This window comes from Malurus melanocephalus, unplaced genomic scaffold, assembly GCF_030028575.1.
Source record: "Malurus melanocephalus ecotype Western Australia unplaced genomic scaffold, MMel_1.1 scaffold_0, whole genome shotgun sequence".
Classification (NCBI taxonomy): domain Eukaryota; kingdom Metazoa; phylum Chordata; class Aves; order Passeriformes; family Maluridae; genus Malurus; species Malurus melanocephalus.
This window is the reverse complement of record NW_026623232.1, coordinates 6,937,667-6,962,765: the sequence shown is the minus strand read 5'-3', so window position 1 is coordinate 6,962,765 and position 25,099 is coordinate 6,937,667. Positions and strand designations below refer to the sequence as shown.

The 25,099-nt window shown below is 39.9% G+C and overlaps 1 protein-coding gene across 1 annotated transcript in view; it reads right to left on the bottom strand.

Moving 5' to 3' along the window:
- Nucleotides 1–25,099, bottom strand: part of NRXN3 (neurexin 3) — an 888,791-nt gene that overhangs the window by 655,273 nt on the left and 208,419 nt on the right. The window contains exon 4 of the mRNA XM_057380707.1: nucleotides 1,617–2,055. Within this exon, the coding sequence (XP_057236690.1) occupies nucleotides 1,617–2,055 (439 nt within the window). The remainder of the gene's footprint in view (nucleotides 1–1,616; nucleotides 2,056–25,099) is intronic.

Genomic DNA, 25,099 nt, shown 5'->3' with positions numbered 1-25,099 from the left:
CCCACACAAAAAAAACAAACACAAAAAAAACCCCCAAAAGCAAACGAATGTGTTTTTCCTTGTACAGAAAACTGATTCTAATTCAAAATCTGTTATCACTAATCTGTGTTCAGGACATCACACACCTCCCTGCCAAGTGACAAACAAGTCAGTCCTACAGTGCCATCCATCAAGTAGCAATGCTGTCTGTCACACCCTCCCGTGAATGTGTCCAAATGAATGYGTGTCCATCTTCGTAGGGTTTTGCAAACATTCTTTGAGTCTGGAGTTGTTTCTGTCTCTTCTCCCTCTGCAGCTGCTTCTTCAGGGATGAGACAGTCCCCAAGTGAGCAAGCAAAACTGTAGTCAGTACTGAACACAACTAATTGAGTTTATCCCTGGAAGTTAATTAAATTTTAGCAATTCTAAAGAAATCAAAGCTCCATTTCTTTATTTGTGGCTTCCTTTGTAAAAGACTCCTATCGATGTCTTGAGGAGATAGCACTATATAACCACACATATTAAGTCCAAGCAGAGCACCATGCCTAATACAAAGAAACTACTCACATTATCAAAGGGAAAAATAGCTTCAGGCAAAGACCTGTTCAAACAGCTAGACCTGGCATGGTATCTCTAAGTCAGCTCTTCTRAAAATTCAAGAGAAGCAAATTCTAGCACTGAATATACTATTCTCTATACTATAGAGAATACTGATGGTATATATCTCTATACTGATGGTATTCAACAACTGGAAGCATAAAATTAAGGACCTAAACCTCTCATCTGGAGATCACCACACAAATCTCAAATSCACTTGCAAATGCAACCAAAATTTCTTTTGAAAGGAAAGCTTTGAGATCCCAATGGTTGAGAAAAATATGAAGTACAACTGTTATTCTCTAGATGATATTACAGTATTTGAGCATTTTTGTTTTCCTCCACAATTTCAGAGTACATTGTGAGTATGTTGGTTTGGTATTCAGCACTGGAAACAATAAAAATGCTCTTGGCAATTGCATGGTAGGCGTATTTTTAGAAATAAACTAAAACCCATATTTGAAAATGAAATGTTGCAAAGAAAGAAAGGAAGCATCGACTGAATGCTGACTCAGATTTTAACACTAGAATCTGTCATCCAGGAGAGTAAAGAAACCTAACTGAAAACTACAGGATATTAAAGGAACAGAATGGGATGAAAATATTGATTTTTCACCACAATTTTGTTGCCCATTACTCTTATATTTCTCATGACAAGATGCCAAATGCAAAAACCCAAGTGGATCAGAAAGAATTTCTCGAACTGAAAACAATGGTTCCAAAGGACCTTAAACCTTACCCAACCCACAAAGAAGTCATCACTGTAACTCTGTATGCAATCCCTCAGAGTATCTGAGGATTGTGAAAAAAATATTAATAGACTACCTGTGTATGTGCTATCCAAAATTCACACTAAACATTTAATGAAAATCTAGCCATTCACATCTTTGCTTTGCCGGATAAACATCACTGGAGTAATGCTACACCTTTTTAAGGAGGTGATTCATATCTAACAGGTTTTGAATGTTCTGAGAATTAATACACAGCCCTAGGTCTGAATCTGAAATATGAATCTACTCAAGAAAAAATTATAACTCTACCCGATCTTCCATCTCGTTGAATATCCACATGATACCACTCTCCATCATTGGCTTTCTTCTGGGTGGCTTTGACTTTAATGGTCCCMGAGCCCATGTCCAGCAGCAAGTAGAGGTTTCCATCTAGAAGCTCAACTGCAAAGAAGTCTACCTTAGTATTTTTCTGGCTTCTGGTATCTTTCCTCTCCTGAGGCTTGCCGTGGGTGAATAGGATCAGTCCATTGGGTTCAGTGGTTCGGAAATCAAAGGAGATGGAGCCCATCCTTTTGGTATTCCATTTAGGCAGACTGATATAGGCCTCAGGTGTCTCAAAGCTGATGGGRTCCAGTGTAGCCACATTTTCACATATGAATTTCACTTCCCCATAGATCTTCATCTTCGTATCACCAATCCGTGCCAAGCGAGACAGCTCCAGACGAATGTCGTTATTCTTATAAACAACCTGCCAGACAYAAGGAAAAGTATCATACATCAATCCTGCATACAATACAAATACCCCAATTACTTTCAGCCATGGGAGATAAACTTCTCCCAAAAGGCAGTGGGGAGCAGAAAGGAGACAGTGCAAGAGTCTGACATCATGAGAGAGGGAGTGAGTTGGAGCAGGAGAGTGTTTAGAAATGACAGCAATGGGTGCTTTGCAAGGACTGTAGATCAGATAAGCAGTCAGAAGAGAATATTTTACTGAAGGGCAGCGAGAACAATTAACTCCACCACAGGCTCACTCGGCTGTACATAAAATCCAGTGTGTGTCTGATATCATGCTGTTGTATTTGCATAAATCCCATACAAAATACATAACAAAGGGTAACCTCCACGTCCATCTCCACTAGCCACAGCAGGGAACTYAGTACCACCACTGTCATTTCTTTATTATTTCTATAAACCTACTTAACTACTAGGAGAGAGATGCAAAATAATTTCAGCAAGTTACTGTGAACTGTTAGCGATTGCCCTGTGGTTCCTAAAGAAAAAAAAAAATAATAAAGACTTCAAATTTCTCTGACCAAGAAATCTTAGATCACTGCTGACACAAACTTGCCATGGAGAGACCTCTATAGCTTACCCTTGCTTCAAGAAGCCAACGACCTGTGTGCTAACATATRAAAACCTGTACATTTTCAGTGCTTGGTCTCTCACGTTCTCTGGGTGAAGGACCACAACTCTGGGCTCTGTGTTGCTACATGGATTGAAACCWGCCAAGAGAACAGTCTCAAACAGGCAAGCACTCCTGAGCATGCCTGGCTTACTCAGGAGTCCAGACCTTCTATTCTTCTCTTTTTCTCAGGTACAGAATTAATTCCTGAAAAGCAGGCTCCTCTCTGCCCTGTGCCATTCTCACAGAGGCAGGAACTGGAAAAGGCACAAAACTGAAATATTTGTAAACCCTACTTCCTCTAACCACCTTCCATGCTTGCTAATGTAGAGCTGGCACATAGAGTAAGCAAAACCACTTCTGCAACTAGCACAATTTTTATTGAATTCTGGTTCAATGGTACTGCTGAAGACTGATTTCTTCTAAGGAGTTATTATTCTAAAAAACATTGTGTCTGTCACATATAGAATATAGGTAGACACATTTCAGTTTTGCTTTCAAAAACCTATCAGGATGAGTTATCAAAAATTGGTTATGAAAATAGAAGGGAAAGGAGATATGCACTGTTCCTTCTACAATTAGGACATGAAAGTCAGAGAAATGACAGTGGACACAGTATATATTAAAAGGCAAACGAGGCAGAGAATGAGGGACAAATTAGGTGACTTCAGGATGAAAAAAAATAAATTATACTGAATTCTACACATTCATAGCTAGAAAAGAATTTCCAGCTTTCATTAAGCATTAAAGGAAAATTTCCCCAATGTAGTCAGCACTGCTCAGATTTTCCTGTTGCAAAGGCAACACACAGAGTGAAAGGAGAAGCCAGCTGTTAAATCCCATTTGGAGAAATGGCATAAGGCTCCAGTTCTTCTCCTCCCAGCAGATGACAGTATTGACCCACAGGAACTTGTTTTGCTCCATTTCCCAATAAAGTGCTCTGCCCTCACACAGGCACCAGAAACATCAAGTCTATTAATATCTGCGACAGGGATAAAACACATTTTCAATTTATAGGACTGTAGTAGTTTTATTCTACAGATTAATCATGTCAAATGCTCTCATTAGAGAGACCATACACCTCCTTCCACCAACACAGCAAGAGGGTGCATTAGAGCCTCTTTCCTTACCCGACAATGAGGTGTACCTCAGTCAGACTTTAGTCCTGAGCACTGCATGAAGTCCTGTCTCTGCTTCTCAAGGAGAAAGAGGAAAATAAATAGAACAACTACGAGGATGGAACAGGATGCTTTATGAGGATAGCCTGAAAAGGCCAAGTTCACATTTGGAGAGGACTGAGAAAAATATGATTGAAGTTTACAGAAGATAGAGAAGGTTAATGTAGAAATGCTCTTTGCCAAACCCAGCAATAACAGAGTTAGAGGCACTTGCTAAAACTTGAATGAAATCAGCATAAAATGGATTTTTAGAAGTACTTATTTACACAGAGGGTAGTGAACTTCTGGAATGTGCTGCCAAGGGAGGTCAAGAAATTAGGATGCAACAGAAGATGCAAAAAGAACCAGAAAGAAAAATGGACAGCAAGTCCACAAACTGATACTAAAGGAAAAAGGAAGGAGTGTGCCTTGTAAGCAATTGCAAATCAACAGCAGTGGGTGCTGCAGCAATGCAAGGGAATGCACCATGATAGCAGCCATGCTCACATGTTCTCCCTAAACAGCATTGCACTATCAGAAACACCATATTGGCTGCATGGACTGACCATTCTTCAGGCCCACAAGGGCTTACAACTTTGGTGCAACACTGCCTTTTTGGTTTCACCCCAGTGTGGAGTTGCTTTGGTGGACAAGAGAATGTCAGGCCTGGATGAGCTGCAGCTTTAATGATCCTGAGGTAGGAGCATTGCCCTCAGAGGGTAACACCAAACGTTGCTCAAACCAAAGCTCCTCTGAAYTCTGTCTTCAGGCAGTCTTTCCACACATGAGAGGAGCAGACAGGCAGCACTGCACCCCACATCTGATCAATGGTGGTGCTGGATTTAGCCATGACTCAGGGATCTGTTTTCAGCAGTCTCTGCAGCTGCTGGTAGAGGCAATATCACACACACAGCTGAGCCACATCCAGCTTACATCTCCCTCTTTGACGTATTTGACACTTGAGTAACAGGTCCCATCTTTTCTGGGGAGACACAGAGGGTCTGCCTCTGGGTTYATTTGAGGTTTGATGCTGAATGCTTTGTATTTCATTAGTCATACAAGTAACACAGCTAGAGAACCCTTGAGACAGAAGGCTTTCAAAAGAACTAGAAAAAATTATATAAAGTTAGTTGTAATCAAGRAAGTTATTAAAAATGAAGAATGAGGACAAGATTGAAAAAACAGACCAAGAAAGCAAGCACAAAGGATGACCTGGGGAACAGAGAAGAGTATTGAATAGATACGAGAGTTCTGAATTCAATCTTTTCAAAGAAACATATCCACCCCAATCTGAATCTGTTATTCAAGTGTTGTTCTAAATTATTTTATTTTAAAAAATCCCCAAAATACCTAGCTTGAGAAATCTAAAAAGCACCTATGTTTATAGAAAAAGTGCAAGTGTTTCCACAGCTGACTTGAGGTATTATTGGCAGACACACTGGACATCAACATCTTGATGTACCATCAAGTACACCAGAACTCTCACCATAATAAAAGAAAAGGATAGAAATAATCCTTGGATGTAAAACCAATGTGAATTCTTGGCAGGAACAGAGAAATGCTAAGGCAGCTTCTGATAATGACAGTTCAATTGTTAAACCAAAGGTWCAAGATTGAGAAGAGGGAATATAATTAAATGACTGAAATGCAAGTCCCATAGTGGAGAGCATTCAAATTCAGTCTGTTTAATAGGTAGAGRTTAAAATGTGATTCGATAGCAATCTATGAGTACCTGTGCAGAAAATGGATTTTGGCAATAGAGGGCTCTTCAATGCATGTGACAAAGGGACAATGAGATCTGGGGGCTAGAAATTGAAGTTTGAGAAATTCACATTTTAAAATATTATGACTTATTTTTACATGAGGGTAATTTGCAACTGAAATAATTTACTACAGGTTATGGTGTGTTCTCTGCTACTGGCAAATTTTAAATTAAAATAGTATCCTGCTTTCTCCAAAAGACATAGTGAGACAGGAATTAATTATACAGCAAATCAGCCCAGATTATCATAATGGCTCTTTCTAGCCTTATAACCTATGAATCTTTGTGTTTTAATGAAATCAACAGATGCTTCAGTGCAGTTTCCAGGACAGAAGAAACACATCCTTCCCAACTGCTAAAACTGCCCGGTAAAGGAGAAGATGCTACTGTCAATTCTGCATTACTTGTGATCAGTGCTTTCAGTGAAGCTTTTTATATTTTTATGTTTGTGATCCTACCTTAAAACATACCACTAAAAAAGAAGGCAAGCAAAAAGTCTTGTACAAAAAAACCTGATCATATAATTCAAATATATGCTTCAAGAAATATATATATATAATATATAAGCTTCAAAAAAATRTTTCTTAGAGTCCCTTGCAAGCCAAAGAAGAAACTTTTTCCTGTTTTGCTGAGAAAGCTTTCTGCCAGCAGTAGAAYCTACCATCTGCACAGCACTTCCTACCTCGTAGTCTCATTTTACAAGAAACCTCTGAACTGACTCAAAGGCCCTTCAGTATATGCCAAAACACCAATTGAAACCCACACCTCTAAACTCAAATGAGGCCATGACTGTCTCAGAATGTTCCTCACCAGGACAGTCCTCCAGTGCCACACATGGCTTCCACAGCAACTGAGAGGTAAGCAAAGCAATGAAAGCAGTGCCCGTACACGTGTCCATTGAAGGCAGGTCTGAACAATGCCAATGTCACCWGTTTAAACAGAGACAAGCTTGAGCTCATCCCAGGTCTGGTATGTATATCAGAGAAGGTCTAAGGGAGTCAAGGACATGATTCCTGATACAGACAGACATATCTCCTTTATTTTGGGAAAGAATGTGGAAAAAAGGTCTTAAATTATTTGCAAAAGCTATACACAGAGCTTTTGAAAAGTAACCTCCATTTCTCCAATCTTAAAATAATTTATATTGCAAAAATGAAAAACGAATAATGAAAATAATTGTTTTTTCCTTTTCTATGAGGACTGTTTCTAAATACACTTGAACAAAGAAATACTGACAGTTTTTTTTTTGTTTTTTTTTTTTTTGTTTGTTTGTTTAATGAATTAGACCAGTATAAATGGATGGTCAGGAAGGGGATAGTCCACATACACATGGTCCTGATAACTAGCAGTAGAATTTCATGACATCTAAAACATTCTGAGTGGAAAAAATATATACATTAAATCATGTTTCCTATAAATCTGCTGAGAAAGAAGAGCTAAAACAAATTCGCAATCTAGTTTTGAGGTTTCTTTAAAATGGCAACTTTGCAATTCTGAAGCATTCAAGGAATTTCTCCAGCTAAACTTTTTATAAGTTTCACTCATGGGTTAATGACAGCTCTAATCAGATGGCTTTTCACAATGATGAAAAGCATCTCTCTGCAATCAAGTGAAGTTGCAGATAGCGAAGGAGCAACAAAAAGGGAGGAAAAATTATGTGCTAAGTTTGGCCAGTAGCCAGTATAAAAATTCCTCTCCAAGTTRGTGCTATTAAGTGGGAAACATGATTTTCAGTGCAGGCTGGACACAGGCATGCTCCAAAGGGGATTGGCAGTCARTAGCCTGGCAAATTAGACGATGCCCATCATGAACCATGGTGAAAAAGAGCCATAACCTGAAGGCTGCATACGTTTAGCTAGCTAGGAAGAGCACCTCTGAAGGCCAGCCAAACTGTTCACCTATTGCACCCTGGATATTGCTGTTTCTGTCACAGGCTGCACCCCTTCAACAACTGCCCGTATCCATTTTCCCAAAGGATAACTGCTAGATTTTTAGCCTACAGCCTAAGACTTCTTTAAAGGCAACTGTACAAAACCAAACAAGTTTCTATAGTAAAAAAAAAAAATTACATTTTAGTCATTGATTTATTAGACCTGTTTTTCTAGCCTGCCCTAGCAAGTAGAAGCGAACACACCAGGTTAGTGTGCTTGACTTTGTGTTAAGGGCARACCATGTGTGAAGCAATCCAAGGCTTCACTGCTGGGTAACTAAAGCTCCTACATTTATTTAAACAACTCAGTGTGGGCTGTGGATACCTTAACAAAAAATATTTCATGTTTCATTGGGATGATGACTGCATTAAGGTAAAGCACCATCACCATTCCCCACACAGAAAGAGTTAATTTACCTATTGTGTTAAACAACACATTCAACAYTGATGAAAAGTAACTGAAACAAGACTCAAATGTGATTTGTGCTATGTTGACTAGATTTCACCTGAATTATGTTTAACAAAGACCCAGATAATGTTCACCCAGTGCTGGGGAATCCATTCAGAGCAGGCAGCTCAGTTTACAGCTGCAATGAGAGCTGCAGGTTGAGCTCTGGGYGGGAGGAGCCCAAGGCAAGGGGCCATGAACTGCCAACCCTTTGGACAACACAGAGAGTGAGGACCTGCCTAAATAATAAGGCAGAACTATTTCAAGCTTCCCTAGAAAAAAWTTTTCCACCTTACAAAYTGMTTTTGRTTTCTGAATAACTTCASRTTTTGTGGAAAACTCCTGAACAGARAARAGGYTGATTTAGTTTCAAAAGACTTGTAGGAAGATACAGWGAAGCACTCCCTAAAGTAGCATATAATGAGAAAGGGATTCAAGGTGCCAGTAAAASAGGACTGGAAAAAGCAGGACTGAAAAAAGCAGGGTGGAATTTCTTCAGCTGGTTTTAAGAAAACGTTTATTTAACAGATAGAGAAGACAGAGGACCCAGGACTTCACTGGGGTCAAAACTACCCTTGGATCCCAAAAGGGACATGACAATGGCCACATGGCCACTGGTGACATGGCAGTAGCCGTGGGGTCTGCATACAGCCAGGCACAGGCCTGCRGCCATCGTGAGGTCACTGCAGACCCCAAAACTGCATCTTGGGACAAACATGATGGCAACTTTAGAAATTATATATATTCATTTGTGAAAAAGTCATKACACTGTCTAGATGGGGGAGAAACCTTTATATAGTTGAAAGAGAAATGCTGCTGAAGGATGCAGCTAAAGCAGTTTTCTCAGCTACCAAAAAGGCAGCAGTCAGATGAAGCAGAATTGATTTTGGCATGAGCTACAATTTGAGGACGAGTGTTCTTTTATGATGGAAGCATCAACCTCTTCTTTCCTTACAACCTACAAGTTCTACAATACATGAAAAAAGGGATCACAGGAAATAAGTTACCATTTCTGGATTTCTTAAAATATCACTTGCCCACAGATTTTTCTAAGCAATGGTGAGAAAACATCTAAACTTATTATTTTCTAAAGTATATTCCTCATATCAGAGCAGCCAACGTGAGATTGTGGAAGTGGTTTGCAGAAATGTGCTTTAGCCTGTAAGTGAATCTGTAAGTGAATACAAGTGAATGCAAGGGCATATTTTATCTTTACTGCTAAAATTAAAACAAATACTCCAAGAAATAAGATTTAGATTTCTCATTCTGTTTCTAAAAAACTTATCTGATTCTTGCTAATATAAAGGTAAAAAAATGACTGACTGGTATTTGGCAGTACCATAGTTCACCTTTGTGTCACAGCAAAGMATTTAAGGCATTTCACTGTGGATTCTGGTGCACAAACTGAACTTTCCTCTTGCTTATGTTCTGTTCTACCTCCATTTGGCCTAGTAACAGAGAAGGAAAGCTGTGGGACAGGGAAGCAAAGACAACCAACTGTGATGCTCCTCACCTATGCCACAGACACAGTGTACCTCATGCTAACCCTGAAAAGCAATCTGTACTTTAGATCTATTTCTGGATATAAGAACATAGAGAAGATATACCTGTACTTCAAAAATATTCATCCAAATACAATAACAAGGAAATTCTCTGTTCTATGCTGAGCCTAGTGCAGAGTACTCATAGAAAATCATTCATTAGGTGGGTTGAAAGAGGCATCCTTTAATGTGTGGAGACATAGAAAGAGGTAGTCCTGTATAGTCCTGTATGCTGCTGGTCCAGTTTGGATAATTTCATGTCAAGAAAGGCATGGAACTATTGGAAAGAGTCCTGACAAGAGCAATAAAAATAACCAGGGATCTAGAAAACAGGAGAAAGTTTGACAGGAGACACTATAAAGTGTTCAAATAGAAAAGGGCCACTACAAAGTGAAAAGGAAAAATCTTCTTTGTACCCACGATGAAAAGGACAAGAAATGATTGGCCAAAAATTGCAGCAAGAAAGTGTTAGAAAAAATTTCTGTTAATTTAAGAGTAGTGAAACACCGGAGAATATTGAAGAGCAACAATCACTGGAGACCTTTAATTTCAGGCTAAAAAAATTTGCTGTCAAGACTCACATAGATGTCATTGATTGTGTTTGGGGACAACACAAGTGTAAAGGATTAGATAATCTCTCATGGTCCATTTCAATTTTATTTTCTATGATTCCATGTTGGGGGTGCAGGAAGGGCAGAGGAACATTTCAACTATTTATCTAAAGACTTTCCTAGAGYTCAAATACAGAAAGGAAGAATAAATTTTATATTGACACAATACTGACACCTCACAAATCTGAAGAGCTTAAATTTCCAAATTACCTTGCTAGCTAATGAAGGTTTGAGAGCTAAAAATAAAAAATTCATGATCACAGCAGCTTCTTTACCAGCATGCAGGAGTCGACTTCAATTACATTGAGTTCTGTAGTGAACTTATACRGACATTCACCAGTTACAGAATACTCTGCTCCTCCCAAATGCATCCTGATATCTCAGATTTGTCCAGCCAGCACAAGCTAAATATGTCTAGCTTGGTTCAGTGATGATTAAGTGAGGAAATGATTACTGTCAAGTGTCTTAAGAATTTCATCTGAAAGGCTGAGAGGAATTATTTTAGGATGGCCCCATTGATCATTTAAGGCTTGAACCTTACTACACTGAAAAGTCTGTCAGACARTGACTTAGCAAATAACATTCCATTTAGTGGTTTCATTGTATTTCAAATCCACCTAACGTTGTGCAAGTACAAAACACCTATCTCAGGGAATAGATCTGTTTAGTATGGCTGGGTGAATGTTTCCATCATGATGACTTTCTAACACAGAATTCCATTTCCCTCACAGAGCATTAGCAATGAAATGCTTCACTTCAATCTGTAACACCCAAAATGGCAAGTTTAGTTTTACTAAACTTCACAGAAAAGCTTTTGCATGAACTTAACCATAACATAAACCAGTATTTTTCAGGCATTGCATTTACTTTCTATAGTGGTCCCCATTTTTACCTCTGGTCTGCATTCTCTAAGGAAATATTTTCACATGGCACAATGTCAGTGTCCCACCTGACACCAGCAGAGACACATGACTGGTTTTGCCACAAAGCCACTGAACCAAATACTCTGATCCCTCTGGGAGAATGGACACAAGGGCCCTAAAGGACTTGTCAACTGCACTGGACAGGAAAATACAGTTTGTGTTAAACTGCTCCAGAGTATTTGGGGTCAGATCAATAATCAATATGAAATAATTTCATTTAGAAAATATCAGAATGTTACATATGAATTCAGTTTTGAAGATTTCATGGATCTGCATTTAAAAAAATTCATCTTACCAGCAGTGATGAAAACAAATGTCAGCTGGAGGAAATTCCTTTGGAACAGAAACTCTTAATTTCACTCAGCTTTTCACTTTAGTGATAAAATGTGTTTTGATGAGAACACTGATGTAAAGTCTTATGTAAAAATACTGAATAGATATTGCTCACTTACAGACATGCAGTTTTTCCCATGACCTATCTTCCCTGGCCAATATGCTTTGAGCCTGTTTCACTGTACCCAGAGCCTGTACCCAGACCATCCCTGGGTACAAGAAGCTAGTTCAGTCTCCATATGCCAGGCAAGCATTAGTCTCACTACTGAGGTTTCCARTGTGCTAAGCAAATTGTGCCAACCACAGCATCATCTTCTGTGTTTTTGTCACTTGCCCAGCAAACACAAATTGAAAATATTTGCCTTTACATATGGGAGAACATATGCTTAAAAGTGGGCACTGCTGAAGCAACAATGAGAGTACAGCAACAGAGGAAGCATGTAGTGGATTTAGTATTGCACAGACTAAGCCTACAAATTTAAAGTGGTGCCACTGCAGCAGAATGGTGTCACTGTTTGTAGCAGGGCTCCAGAAGCTGAGGGTGCTGCATCCCTGCATGTCTCCCTCCCTCAGCCTTAGCACAAAGTGCCAGGGGGCACTGACATCTCCCTCCATCTGCAGTGCTGGCCAAAGAGAGAGGCATGCCTTCACCTAGGCTCTCCTGTGAGGGCCCACAGACACTGCATCTGCTGAGGAATTCCCATTGCAGGATGGCACTATCCCATGGCTGACACCATCTGTCACAGGTCCAGATGGACTGGTGAGGAGGAGAAGGGCTGTCTCTATTTATCTAGCCTGAAATACTGTGGGATTCTTAACTTCTTTTTTAATTCCTCTCTTTTTGCCCTGTGCAAAAACTTGCCAACACTGACATCTCTGCAGGATCTCTCTGCTCTCTTCGAACTCTACGGCATGGAACAACATTCAAAYCCTTCAAAGGTAGGATTCCCCAAACATTTATCTGCACTGGCCCTTATGCTGTGTGAAAACAGGAATGTGATGAACTAACTATTTGCTTGAATATTTGCTGTAGAGGGCAGGGAATGTAGTTAATTCCCCACYTGAAAGAGATACCAGGAGAAAAATACTGTTATCATATAACCCTCAACCTGATGAGAGAGAAAGAACCATAAGCTCTTTTATATCTTTCTCTCATGTATATYTAAAAACTCATCTGTGACCATCATCTCTAAGCTTGCAGCACTAATAAAAGGAAGAGGGGGGACATTTTTTTTAAATAAATTCARTACCTATCATCTATTTGGGACTGAGCCTCAGTTACCACAATGCCAAAAGGTCCAGCTCATCTCTTCATTCAGAAGCCACCCAGCTGCACCAGCCACAGCTKTAGTGCACAGCACAACAACGTCTGAGACCAATAAAGGGAGGCTGGGAAAGGGATAGTTCCCCCTCAGCTGATCATATGGTTTGATCTGACCTCCAGAGAARCCCTTACTGACAAAACTCTTCCCTGTCCCCACCACCTTTTTTGGGGAAGGGTTTTAACACATGCAAAGAGCCCAGTGGCACTACCAGGGTTCAYCAAGGCTGTCAGAAAAAACTTCCCTTTCATCCCTTGCTTTGATCTGGAAGCTGTGTGCATGGAGTGTAAGTCCAGCARCTCCTGGGGAAAAGAGGGGATATGGAAGCACTCAGCACAGCCAGAGCTGCTGCCATAGGGAGAGAACTTTAAGGAAAGCACATGAAAGCAGAAATGAAAGCAAAGACTGGTGACATTTTCCAGTGGAAGCAGTAAAATGAGAAGCAGAAATAGTAGACAGATGAGAGCCTCAGCACCCAATTCAGCACCAGATTACACTTCCTTTTCAAAGTAGGTGGGGTGCTGCAATCAGGAGGAGAGAGCTCTTCAGAAAGGAGAGAGGTCAGGAATTGAGTCAACTCTAAGCACCAGACAAAAGAGACACCTGATGAGCTGGTTCCCAGCACAAAGCGAGGAAAAAAAAAAAAAGTAGAACACACCATTTTAGGAACACTTTCTACAAGAAATTCCTACAGAGCAGTTCAAGTTATTCTGTGAATATTACTGTCTTGGCATTAATTTATTTATATTGCATTATCTTCCACTCCCCTATTAAGGGCCACTCTCGCTGATTTTGAGAAAGTGAAACGGAACTGAATTCATACAAGTCAATAGATGGCAAGAAAGAATATTCCTTCTAGGAAGAAGGAATCAGTACCCTGTGCCCAAGGAAYAGCTGGAAATAATACCTCAGCAACACAGATCAGTGCAAATAATCTACTCATCTCTTGCAGCTTTGGAATTCTATAATGTAAATACTGAACAGTAATAAACCTTTCCCTCGTTTTTTCTATTTTCACTACAATGCTATTTTAATGCACCCAGGCACGGGGTTCCCATCTCCAACGTGTGAAGCTCAAGGAAGACTGATCTCACAACTAAGAAAGCTTATTTGATACAAGATGAATTTACTTACATTTTCTGTTTAGCTCAGTACTATCTTGTTGCTTAAGAATGATTTACACCAAATCTTAAACAGAGCAATAGAGTTTGCATTGATCAAACCTAACAGGCAGAAAACAAAATCTGCCTTAAATTTAGGTGAATTCTGGACAAAAAGTGGCTTTCTGTTTAACTGGACTTTAGAGGTTTAAGTCCCCTCAAACTGCCTGTCTTTCTGGTAACTGCTATCCTTCTCTTCCCCTGAAAGCAAGAGCATATCTTTTTATTGAGACACTGTGCTGGTTTGGGCTGAAGTAGAGTTAATTTTCTTCACAGTGGCTGGTATGGGGCTGAGTTTTGGATTTGTGCTGAACACAGGGTTGATAACAGGGAGATGTTTTTGTTATTGCTGAGTGGGGCTTACACAGAGCCAAGGCCTTTTCTGATTTCACTGCTACATTGGAAGGAATATGGGAGGAGACACAGCCAGAACAGCCAACCCTGACTGACCAAAGGGATATTCCAGACCATGTGACATTGTGCTCAGTGGGGAAAGTGGGGGGAAGAAGGAGGAAGGGAGAGATGTTCAGAGTGATGGCACTGCTCTTCCCAAGTCACTGTTAGGTGTGATGGGGCCCTGCTCTCCTGGAGATGGMTGAACGCCTGCCTACCACAGCAAGCACTGAAGTAATTCCTTGTTATTCTTTGCTTGCATGCAGGGCTTTTGCTTTTCCTATTAAATTGWCTTCATCTCAACCCACAAGTGCTTTCAGTTTTGCCCTTCTGACTCTCTCCCCCACCCTGCTGGTGGCTGCACGGTGCTTGGCTGGGGTTAAACCATGACAAACACCACACAAGGATGGAGTTATCATTTCCTAGAGTAAAGACTGATGAAAGTAAGATTACACCAGAATYCTTTTGACTGAAAATGCAGCCTTTTCACACCTTCTGATATATCCAGAAGTAAGATATCAGTTCAGAAGATGCTGAATGGGGCTTTGCAAAGCCTAAGAACRCTCCTTCATAGGTTTCTTTTTCTTTCACCTTGGCATGGTCAAACCTGAAAGGAGAGCAGACAAGGCAGGAAGCAGAAAATGACAACAGGGGCTTTTGAGTATTTCTAACATAAACTATACTGAATTGGGCACACTGTCACCTACAATCTTGTTGCAAGTCCAAATAACTCAGTGTCAGTTCTGATTATTTCACTATTTCAAATAGGCAATTAGGAGAAAGAAAAAAAAACCCACACAACAATCACATAAAAAGCCCCATGTGCAGAATATTAAGAGGAAAATGCTGAAAAGTACATTCCTAGAGAATATATGTTCAGCCCATGATGCTTTCCCACATCACTGTGTCCTGCGATTCCCAGGCAGTCATTTTTCTTGCTTGGCTCGGGTCCTTCATACATAAGGCACWCAAAAGGAGAGGATTAGTGGTGATGGTCATGGCACACTCAAAGTGCTGCTGTTTTCTACACTTTACAATACTGGGTTTTCCCCTTTCTTTCCCTAGGGCAGCACACTTTGAAAGGATTGCATTTTTCAGCAACCCCACACTTCTCCATTTTGCTTTGGGAGCAATATAAATAGTAATCAAAACTAACTCTTCAATCACTCTGTCAATAAGGTCTGTACAGTCTTATAACACAATTTCTTTGCCCTTCAAAGCACAGGCATCTCATACTGCTGTGGCACTCACAGGCCTGACACCTCTCACTGCAAACCCATCATTTGCATGCAGGTCTATCAACAGGTATTATTAAGGGTAAGAATTATTTCCCAAGAGCTTCTAAAGGGAAAGATAGGTTCCAGACATCTGCCCAAGATCCCAGTAGTCTCTCACAAAGCCACAAAGAAGACCAAAGTTCTCAACTGCTGTTTCTGCACTGTGCTACAAACTTGTTTTKTCCTACATAGGCTAACATGCCTCTTAAAGGCAGATCATCAGCCTCTTGTCATGCTCTTCCTTGCTAATGCAGAAGTACTAGACCCTGAAAGTTAATCACTAAAATTAGATTGAAGCAAGAAAATAAACCCCCTCATGTTAATCACATCCTGCAAACTTTTCTTGTATGTTTCTGTAAGAGGAGTAAGATGCATAGTCACTGCCTTCTAAAAACAAGTTTCATTTTTCCAGACAACATAAAATCTATGCTACTAATGGAACATTATTATCACATTATTACTACTATTACCATTGATTATTACATATTGAAGACACTGGTGAGTGAGGAGGTAGCAAGTGGCAAATAGCAAACTGCAAGTGKCAGTTTCTGCTGACACAAAGAAACATGAGGATCATCCTGTGCCATCACTTAGCAAAAATTTAGGACTGCAGGCTCATTTCAATGTCCTAGAATCCCTTGCACAAAAAAAAAAAANAAAAAAAAAAAAAAAAATTAGGGCAAGAAGAGAAAATATGCAAACAGGTATATTTTTCTTTTAGGTTTCTTCTAATGATGTGGAAGAATTGTTACAGGTGCCAGAGAGAGCACACTGGGTAAAGTGACACTGCCCAGAAATTTTCAGTCCTACCTTGACTGAACTACAGCCACTGAGCACCTTCCAGATACTGCAAAGCAGTCATGATACATAAGGGCTTCTTCTTAAAAGAACAATAAAATAGCTAATATTCAGTTTACTTACCACTTTGACATGCATATAATCATATATAATCACAMGCATTGTTTCAGTTCAGGCCATTGCCAGATTACAGATTTAGGATCAAGGACTGTAAGCAACTCTCACACAATGGGAACCGTATCTAAGCCTCCCAAACAGTRACTATGAGAAGAGCGTGCATGCCTTGGTGTGTAACCAATTGAACACGAAATGCCTTTGTAAAGCAGCTCTGAGGGACAACTGAGATTCTTCAGTGTCAAAGTAGGAAACTATCAAGAAAATACAGACAAAAGACACTGACTATATATATATTATTGGTGAAACCATTTAATAATACTGTGGCCTGTTACCTTGCCTATGGTTTTAAAAATATGTTAAAAAATATCAAAGAACACAAAACCCCCTTAATCTCATACAATACTGGGTGAGCTATCCAATGAATTCCATCTATTTCACCCAAAGGTAGGTTAAAACCTGATCCAAATCAATGTGCTACAGGAATCTTCGTCTGACAGAGGGGGTGAGCTTTAGTTAGGAGATATAAGCACAACAATATAGCCAAATCACAACTATTCAGGCTGGAAGGAATGTGCAATGTTTCCAAGTGATCCAATAAAAAAATAAGTCTTTAAATCACTAGAATGCACTGATGGTTAAAAAAAAAAGTTGTATTTTGATACAAAACTCCATCATAACACCAAGAAGGTAATTGTTTAAAAGGTTCAGCTTGTAAAATTTATGAAGTTTGCAGTATTTCTTCTCTTCAGATATAAATACATGAAGAACCTACGTGTTTATATCACAAGAAGATGACAAAGTATTTTGCAATCCATGAGAATAAAAGAGGATGTTGATCAGCTACCAGGAATAAATATGCTTTATTTTTAATTTCACAGACTTGGGTCACTTGCTCCAATTTCTTAAAAGAGCTGAATGAGGAGATTTATGATCCACTGGGGTTTATTTTTAATCTTGAAATAACAGAAAGATAACAGAAGAATAAAAGAATGATAATGTTGTGTGAATGTTTTAAAAAGCCAAACAGGACAAGATGAATAACTCTAGAAGAGTTTAGCCTGGAGGAAACATCAACCCTGGAGGAAATAGCACAACTACTTCTATCTGAAGTGCTTAATAAAARCATGAAAGGAGAGGAATACAATACTTAATGTCATTAAACCTTCCCGTGTTAAAGGAGCTTCTGTCAAATAAACCTGATATAATTTGTATGACAATAGTGAAAGCACAGATGAAACATTTTTTAAGGTATTTGGCAAAATGCCAGAACACAGCTCTGCTCAAATAAGCAGCACACAAGAATAAAATAGGACATAATGATAGATAGGTAGATAGGGAGGTAGGTAGTAGGTAGATAAGGAAGGAGAAGGACAGATAGATAGTCCTCAGCTGACAAGTCTCACAAAGTATTTGTCAGTGGGGTAACATTACTGATAAGAGGCATTACTAATGCACCAATACGAATCGATATTTGATGCAATAGTATTACATCTTTTATCAAYTATCTAGAAGTAAAGCACTGAAGCTAATATTTGAAGGTAACACCAAGTCTGGCAGACCACTGAACAACCTTAATGACGTATAAGTCATACAAAGTGATTCATAGAGCAAGGAAGTCCAGGCCTTTGATTCCAAGCAGCTTTTAAAACATTTGAATACTCAAATATATAAGCTTACAAACATKGAAGACAGGCCATGAACTACAGAACAAGGAAGAGGAAGCTGCAAGTGAGCTGCACCTTTGAAAACAGTTCAGAAAACAGAAGAGAAAATGTGAACTTCCACTAAAACACTGTGGGCAAAAGGGTGGTACAGTCTCAGGACAAATGACCAGAATAAGCAATATGCAGCATTAACACCACATATACTGTAACCATAGGTATAATTCTAATGTCTACATTTTCTTAAAGAAAGGACTTTAAATAATTGCAAAGAATATATCAAGCAACCTCAATGTGATTCGTAAACTAGAATAAATGCCTTAGAGTAAAAGACAAGGAGCTCCATTGATTTTGTTTTTCAGAAGACAAATAAAGAAAATACTTGATTACAGCAGATAAAGGGAAACAACCAGATTTCTGAAGCATCTTTGTTCTAGAAAACTGCATCAAAAGAATCAACATTTAGGAGCCATTGTCAGACAAATTCCAAACCGATTAAAGGCCCAATTTCTTTTWTAGTAGGAGGCAGTTAATATAACAACTTAAAACGAGGTCCAAAATTATTATAATGTGGGGGCCATAGGAGGAATTGAGACTTGATGTTTGTTGCTTATGAACACTTTGAAAACATGTATTAGTGGGGATAATTAGATAATCACCTGAAGGCTGAGATAGCTGGGTATGGGGGATTTTGGGGCCTAAAATTCTCTCACATTTTGAAACCCTTACATGCCACAAATCACTCAATTAGGAAGAGGACATATGACCACAGACTCAATTTGAGTAGCAGGCATTTGTACTCTACTGAGTTAAGCAACAGATCCTGGTTTTTACTCCTGATCGTGCCACTTATCTGTTGAATAAGTTTTGACAGTTTTTCACGTGATTTCTTAGTTGACAAACTCTTGAGTTAACTAAATATTCTAATACATGTCATTCTCCAAATAATAGTCCTTTTCAATTTAGTTGCTTTTTATTTTTATACATGTTCGCTGTTAAGCCTCCAATTCCCAAAATGCAAAGAAACCAAGGTGCAAGGAGAAGTCTTACTTGTCCTTAAGACATTTTTAGCAGCAGCRAACAGAACACAGAAAATGACAATCACAGTCCCATGGAGAATAACTCTCGGTAGAACTGTTTCCAAGTTAATACACTGAAAGGAACAATGGCGCTGCTGGCAGGAGAAGATGGACAAGGTGACCTGACAGATGTTTACTATTTCTAATATCTATTATTCTCTGGAGTTTTTCCCAGTAGGGTAAACACTTTTCATCCTTTTTYTACACAGCACCAGTCCACCTTTCTGAGGAAGTAAAAAACCCTCCCTGGGTTTTAAGTCTCCTATAAAAGCCAACTCCAGAAGGATTCAGTGCTCCGTAAACAGGTCCAGTTGGGCAGTAATAAACCTTCTTAACAGTCTCTTCCACACTTATAGCCAAAAGGAAAGAAAAATACAAATGATCACTGTGTGACCTTTAGTCATGGATGGAAAAGTCCCCAAAGCCAAGTTAAAGTCTGAGAGCTCTCTTCTGCAACCAAAGCCCACAGTGGTCTGGGGAGATTTTCCGATTGGAAATCTCCCTCCAAACCTTTGCARAATTCCCAATTCCAAACAAGGAAAGATTATTCATTACTGAAAGACAAATCCTTTTACAATGCAGCTCAACAAGCAGAGCTGCAAAACTGCTTCTAACATATGCAACTTTGAGAAATGGTTTTGGGGGACCTAATAATTACAAATGGTGAAAGAAGTCAAGCTCCTTTGSACTTCCATGCAAACATCTGAATTCATCTAGCCCTCTTTGTTTTTCTTTTCACTTAAAGCAGCTTCTTTAAATGTAGACTGCCTACACACATGAACACTTATTCAGATGGGCATCACTGCACCTCCTGCCAACATGAGGCACTCCAGCCTTTTCTCAACTCCRCCGTGTCTGCTCCTCCAGCTCTTCCTAACACATCTCACTTCCACATCTACACATTGTTGCATAAACCCGCATGTCAAATTTCACACCAAATTGATTCTCTGCTGCCTTCTYCCTCAGCTGTGTACAAGCCTTCAGGAACATGACCTTGCTCTGCAATACTCGCACTGAAGGGATTATGTGTACTACAGCCTCTGATGGGCTGTGGCATATTGTAGTTAATATAAAGCAAAGCAAATGGAATATCAACTTGGAAATACTGCAGGGAGCGTAGAAATGGTATAGCTGTACCAGGAAYTATTTAACATAAAATCCTCCATATTAAATTAGATCAGTATCCTGTATTTGAAAACTACCTCCTCCAATACCCAAGCAAGWCTAACTGAGCATCCATTTCACAGACTCCATGTATCTGGGGCTGTGAGAGTCTACACGCAGAAACTGATGTCTTTGTATTTTATATACCATCAATAATTTTTCTTCTCTAAGTTTTTCCAGGCACAGTAACATCACATGGCAAAGACTTCCATGACTTTAATTGCCATCRTATTTCTTTTTGATTGTTCTGAAGCTTGCCCTGCCTTTGCCTTTTGATGCCACGTACTCCCTACATTCCAAAAGAAAAAGAAATTATGATTCCTCTCCCACAGCACACGTTGCTATGCCCATTTTCATATTTTTTTTTTATCAGTCCAGTTGCAAAGAGCCCTGGTCTGTATCGACAGTTCTTTCACAGAAGTCTCTCTAAGGGCATTTGATGATCTTTGTTGCCCTTCTCCCCTTTCTGAGATTAAAACAAAAGGATGACATTGGCCAGTGTGGTTGTATTTAATGGCATCATTGTATTTTCTGTTTTGTTCTTATTTCCTTCCTAGAAATGCATAATACTAGATTTGCTTACTTGCCCAATATTGACCACTGAGCAAATAGTTTTAAACAATTATTTAATAAAACATCAGAATCAACTCAAAGTCCATCATTGTGTACGCATAATAGGGATTCTTTTCTCTTCCTCCCAATATTAACACCTCCATTGGTGTTTACACAAATTTAATTTAATCTGTAATTTATTTGYCCAGACATTAAGCATTACTAGGTCATCCTCTGCAATTCTGCAACAATCCTCACCTGAAAATTGTCATTTTCTCAGAAAAATGTAAGCTGTCTCCATCCATATCCCTTTCTGCTTATAATTCCACTAATGAATCCTCAGACCTCAGCATGGATCCCAGAAGTCTTTGCACTGGGGCCCTCCCATGGGAACTATTTAGTCCTGCATCCTGTTTTCACCTTCCAACCAGTTCTTCCTCCGTGCCCAGAGCTTCTTTCTCTGCCATTGCTCTTTCATTTCCTGAAGAACCTTTTGGTGGGACACATCACTGAAAGACTTTTGAAAGCYAGATGACATTTACCAAAACTCTCCTGTCCACACACTCATGGAGGCCTCAATAAAACCAAAGAAGCTCCTGGCTGTGACAGTTCAAATACAATGCCAGTACTATTTTTAAGTCCTCGGTGCCACCATCAAATCTTTTAACAATTCTTACCAAGACATGTCTTCATACATACAAAGTCATTCCCTCAAACTCCAATAGAAGGGGACACGAACATTTAATTGCCCTCCTCTGCTGGATGCACAGGCAAATCCAGCCTCCAGGAGAAATGTGGAAATAGCTAGAATCAAGTTTTTATAAAACATTTGTGGTTTTCACACAGACCCAAAACTCCTAAGAAGGGATACAAGTGCTTTAGAAAATGCACTCAATGTCAAAGCTGTCCTTTGAATTATTAATGCATAACTTTATGTGAAGCTCACAATAAGATGAAAGTTATTAACCTAATAAGTTACATGCATAATTAATTTCTCCTATGATATATGATTTGTGAAGTTCTAACAAAATGTGTCACGGAGGCTGTAAACATGAAAACTMGCCTGGAGCCAGAAGAGCTAAGCATATGCTAATTAGAGAACATATGAGAAATACACGGTAAGAAAAAAACTGAGAGGAGAAAGGAAGTGACAGCACTGCATATCTGTGTAGTGTACTAGTGCCAGTTATGAATAACAGGAGCCAGGCTCAGACAAGGAGGGAGAAGCAAGCACACCAAACTAAAGGAGAACAGAGGCATTGAGCATTCTTGTTATCGCAGCTGAAGCAACTTTAGACAAATCAGCCCTGGAATATAAACCAGGAAAATGGTTTATAAAGCACTCAGCTGAAAGCTTGCCTTGTTAGCTGAACACTGAAGCTGCAGAGGAAGAACCCATTCTAAAACATGAAATAACCATATTTTGGAGCTTTGGTTTGTAACCAATTTTAATATTGTGATTGACTGTTTAACCATTACCTGGACAGAATAAACAAAGTGGGCACCCCCAGTAACAGCTTCTGCTTGAGAGAAATAATAAACACAACAGCTTGTCCTTTAGAAGCGACAAGTCATCCTGGTTTATCAAACTCTTGAGAAATGTTTTGCCTTTGCTTTGTGTGGTTTTCTTTACAGTTCTTTACATCTTTGAGAAAGGTGATATGTGAGTCCTCCTCCTTTGGGAGGCAACAACCAACATGCCATTTAGTCRGTGACCATAAGGGCTTATATAGGGCAGCTGCAGAAATACACACACGGTCACATCATCAGCACCAAGAGAACAGATTCCACTTCAGCATCTCACTATTCTTCTCAAGAACTGTGATTTTGAAGACAACCATGAAACAACTAATAGGGTGTGTACTGATCTTCTTAGTTAATAATCTATTTGTAGGGAAGTTGTACTAACATCACTGAAGTCGAAACACAGGCTTGAAACCCATATCAGAGGTGAGAGAGAACTGGCCCCTTCATAACCAGAATAACCTCCTCCTCTGCCCACWAAGATCATAGCTATATGGAGCTCATATTAGCTAAAAACCTCCAAGTACCAAACTTCTTGGGATCTGCTGCACTTTTGAGTCAGAAGTTAACAATAAGAGGGAATCCATTTTCTTCCCCACTTTGCTGCCCATGTGGCAATCTTGCTGGAGACTGGAAAAATTTTTGCCACCAGAGTCTGCTCCAGATTGTTCCAGTGGTTTGGCCAACCCAGCTGCAAGCATGAAATCAACCGATCTACCCTCCTAGCATTTCACAGCAATGTTTTAGCCACCTCAAATGTCTTGAATTCCACAGCCAGATCTTTTCTCTGACATAAAGTCAGAAAGAATCAACGTACTTATCTGTTCAGAGCTTGAAACCCACTGGAACAGTTCATAAACAAAACCAAACTGGAMAAGGAGCACTGGAAGGCAGCTGAGAAGCAGGATCAGAATGGTATAGACTTCACCAGCCTTCTGAAAAATCACTGGCTCCATTCCCTGTTGCTGCTGCTGCCTCATGTTGGCAAGTGCATGCAAAAGCAGATTGTCCGCCTACCTCCTGCCCCAATCAGGGGAACATCTTGCCTCTGGCTGGCATCTCACTGCATACAGCTGTAGTAAAAAGGGGAAATCTCAAGGACAACCAATCCAGCCAGGATGTTCTGCCAAGGTTGCTGTTCCTAGCTGAGGAAATAGTCCTCTCAATTTTTCTCAGCTAGAAAGAGAGAGAGAATGTACACACACCCCCCCACCCCCATTATCCTAAAGCCCGCAGGTGCCAGCAATCCAAATAAACGTAGAGCAATTAACAGAATTAACACAGCTTTAAATAGCTTGGCACACCAGATGCGGACTCCTAGCAGGGTTCTATAAAATGTAAAGTTATTACAGATAAAACCATTAATCATCTGTTCAGAGACTTGTTCTAGATGCAAAACCCATTTCACTTTCAGAAAGAAAGGCACAGATTTAACAGGAATGATTATGCCATTCTCAAGCCCCGTTTCCAAATGCCATTTTTCATCTCTGCCACCATTCTCAAACCTGTGTTCCCTCTGCTTGCTAACGCTGATACAGTAAGAAAGCTTTGGAGGCATTGCTCACAATCACCTCMGAGGGTGCTAGAAATGAGACACCTCCTCTCAGCCCCTCCCATTTGGACAGAGGAGGTTGGTGACTTGCACACTGTGCATTGCTGCTCTCCTGAATCTGTTGTTACTGTTCAGTTGTGTGTCATCAGCCCCATGCAGCTCACACAAAACTGATGCTCACCCTGATGAATTCAGCGTTCAAATGCTGTGATTTGTGCTTAGGAGCATTTGAGCTTTCTTCCTTCTGGCAATGTGGAGTCACCAGCAGGCACCRTACACAGTGTAACAATCCTGATATTCCCCTAAAACATATTCAAGTAACTCCCATTTACTACATTTATGCCTAAGTAGCTACAAGAAGCAGGGGTGAGGGGCTGACCCTAACTCATCTTTGAGCTCTGATCTTACCATTTCTGACACTTCCACTTAGAGAACTGTAGTTCAAAGAGTATTAAACCTTGCAAGCAGCAATTCAGAGCCAAATTTGCATCTTTCCACATATCTATATTAATCCCATTGATTACTTTAGGAATCTAGATGCAGACACTGTTAATTCYAACGAAAAGAATTCTGCTTGTGCAGTTTGAAGGAAAGGAGGGCGATTAAACAATCCAAAGCACAAATATTCAGTGCGACAAACAATATCGACAGAAGCAGACCAAAGCCAGAGAGCAGCAATGACAAAGAATTAGAAGAGAGAGAGTATCAGAGACAATACAAAATCTGGTTGTATTATACCAAGCCTGCTGCCTTTTCCATGCAGTTCAAGTAACAAATGCTGCCCATTAGCTGCCTGCCCACTCCTGTGCTCCTCACACTTGACAGAGAGCTGGCTCAGTGCTACAGAGGAGTGGTGGACCTGGGAGGAGTTGCCCAGCCCACTCACTCAATATTCAAACCTCATCATTCTCTCCTGCCTCCCTTGCTGGCACAGCTCAGCAGCCTGGCTTTGTGTGGTAAGTAACAGCAGCTCAGTTTCCCCATTGCTCACAATACATATGCACATTTCATAGCAACAGTTCAATTTTCAGGGTCAGTCTGCTGCACCCAAAGAGATGAGCCATGTCAAGCAGCTGAAAGTGCTTG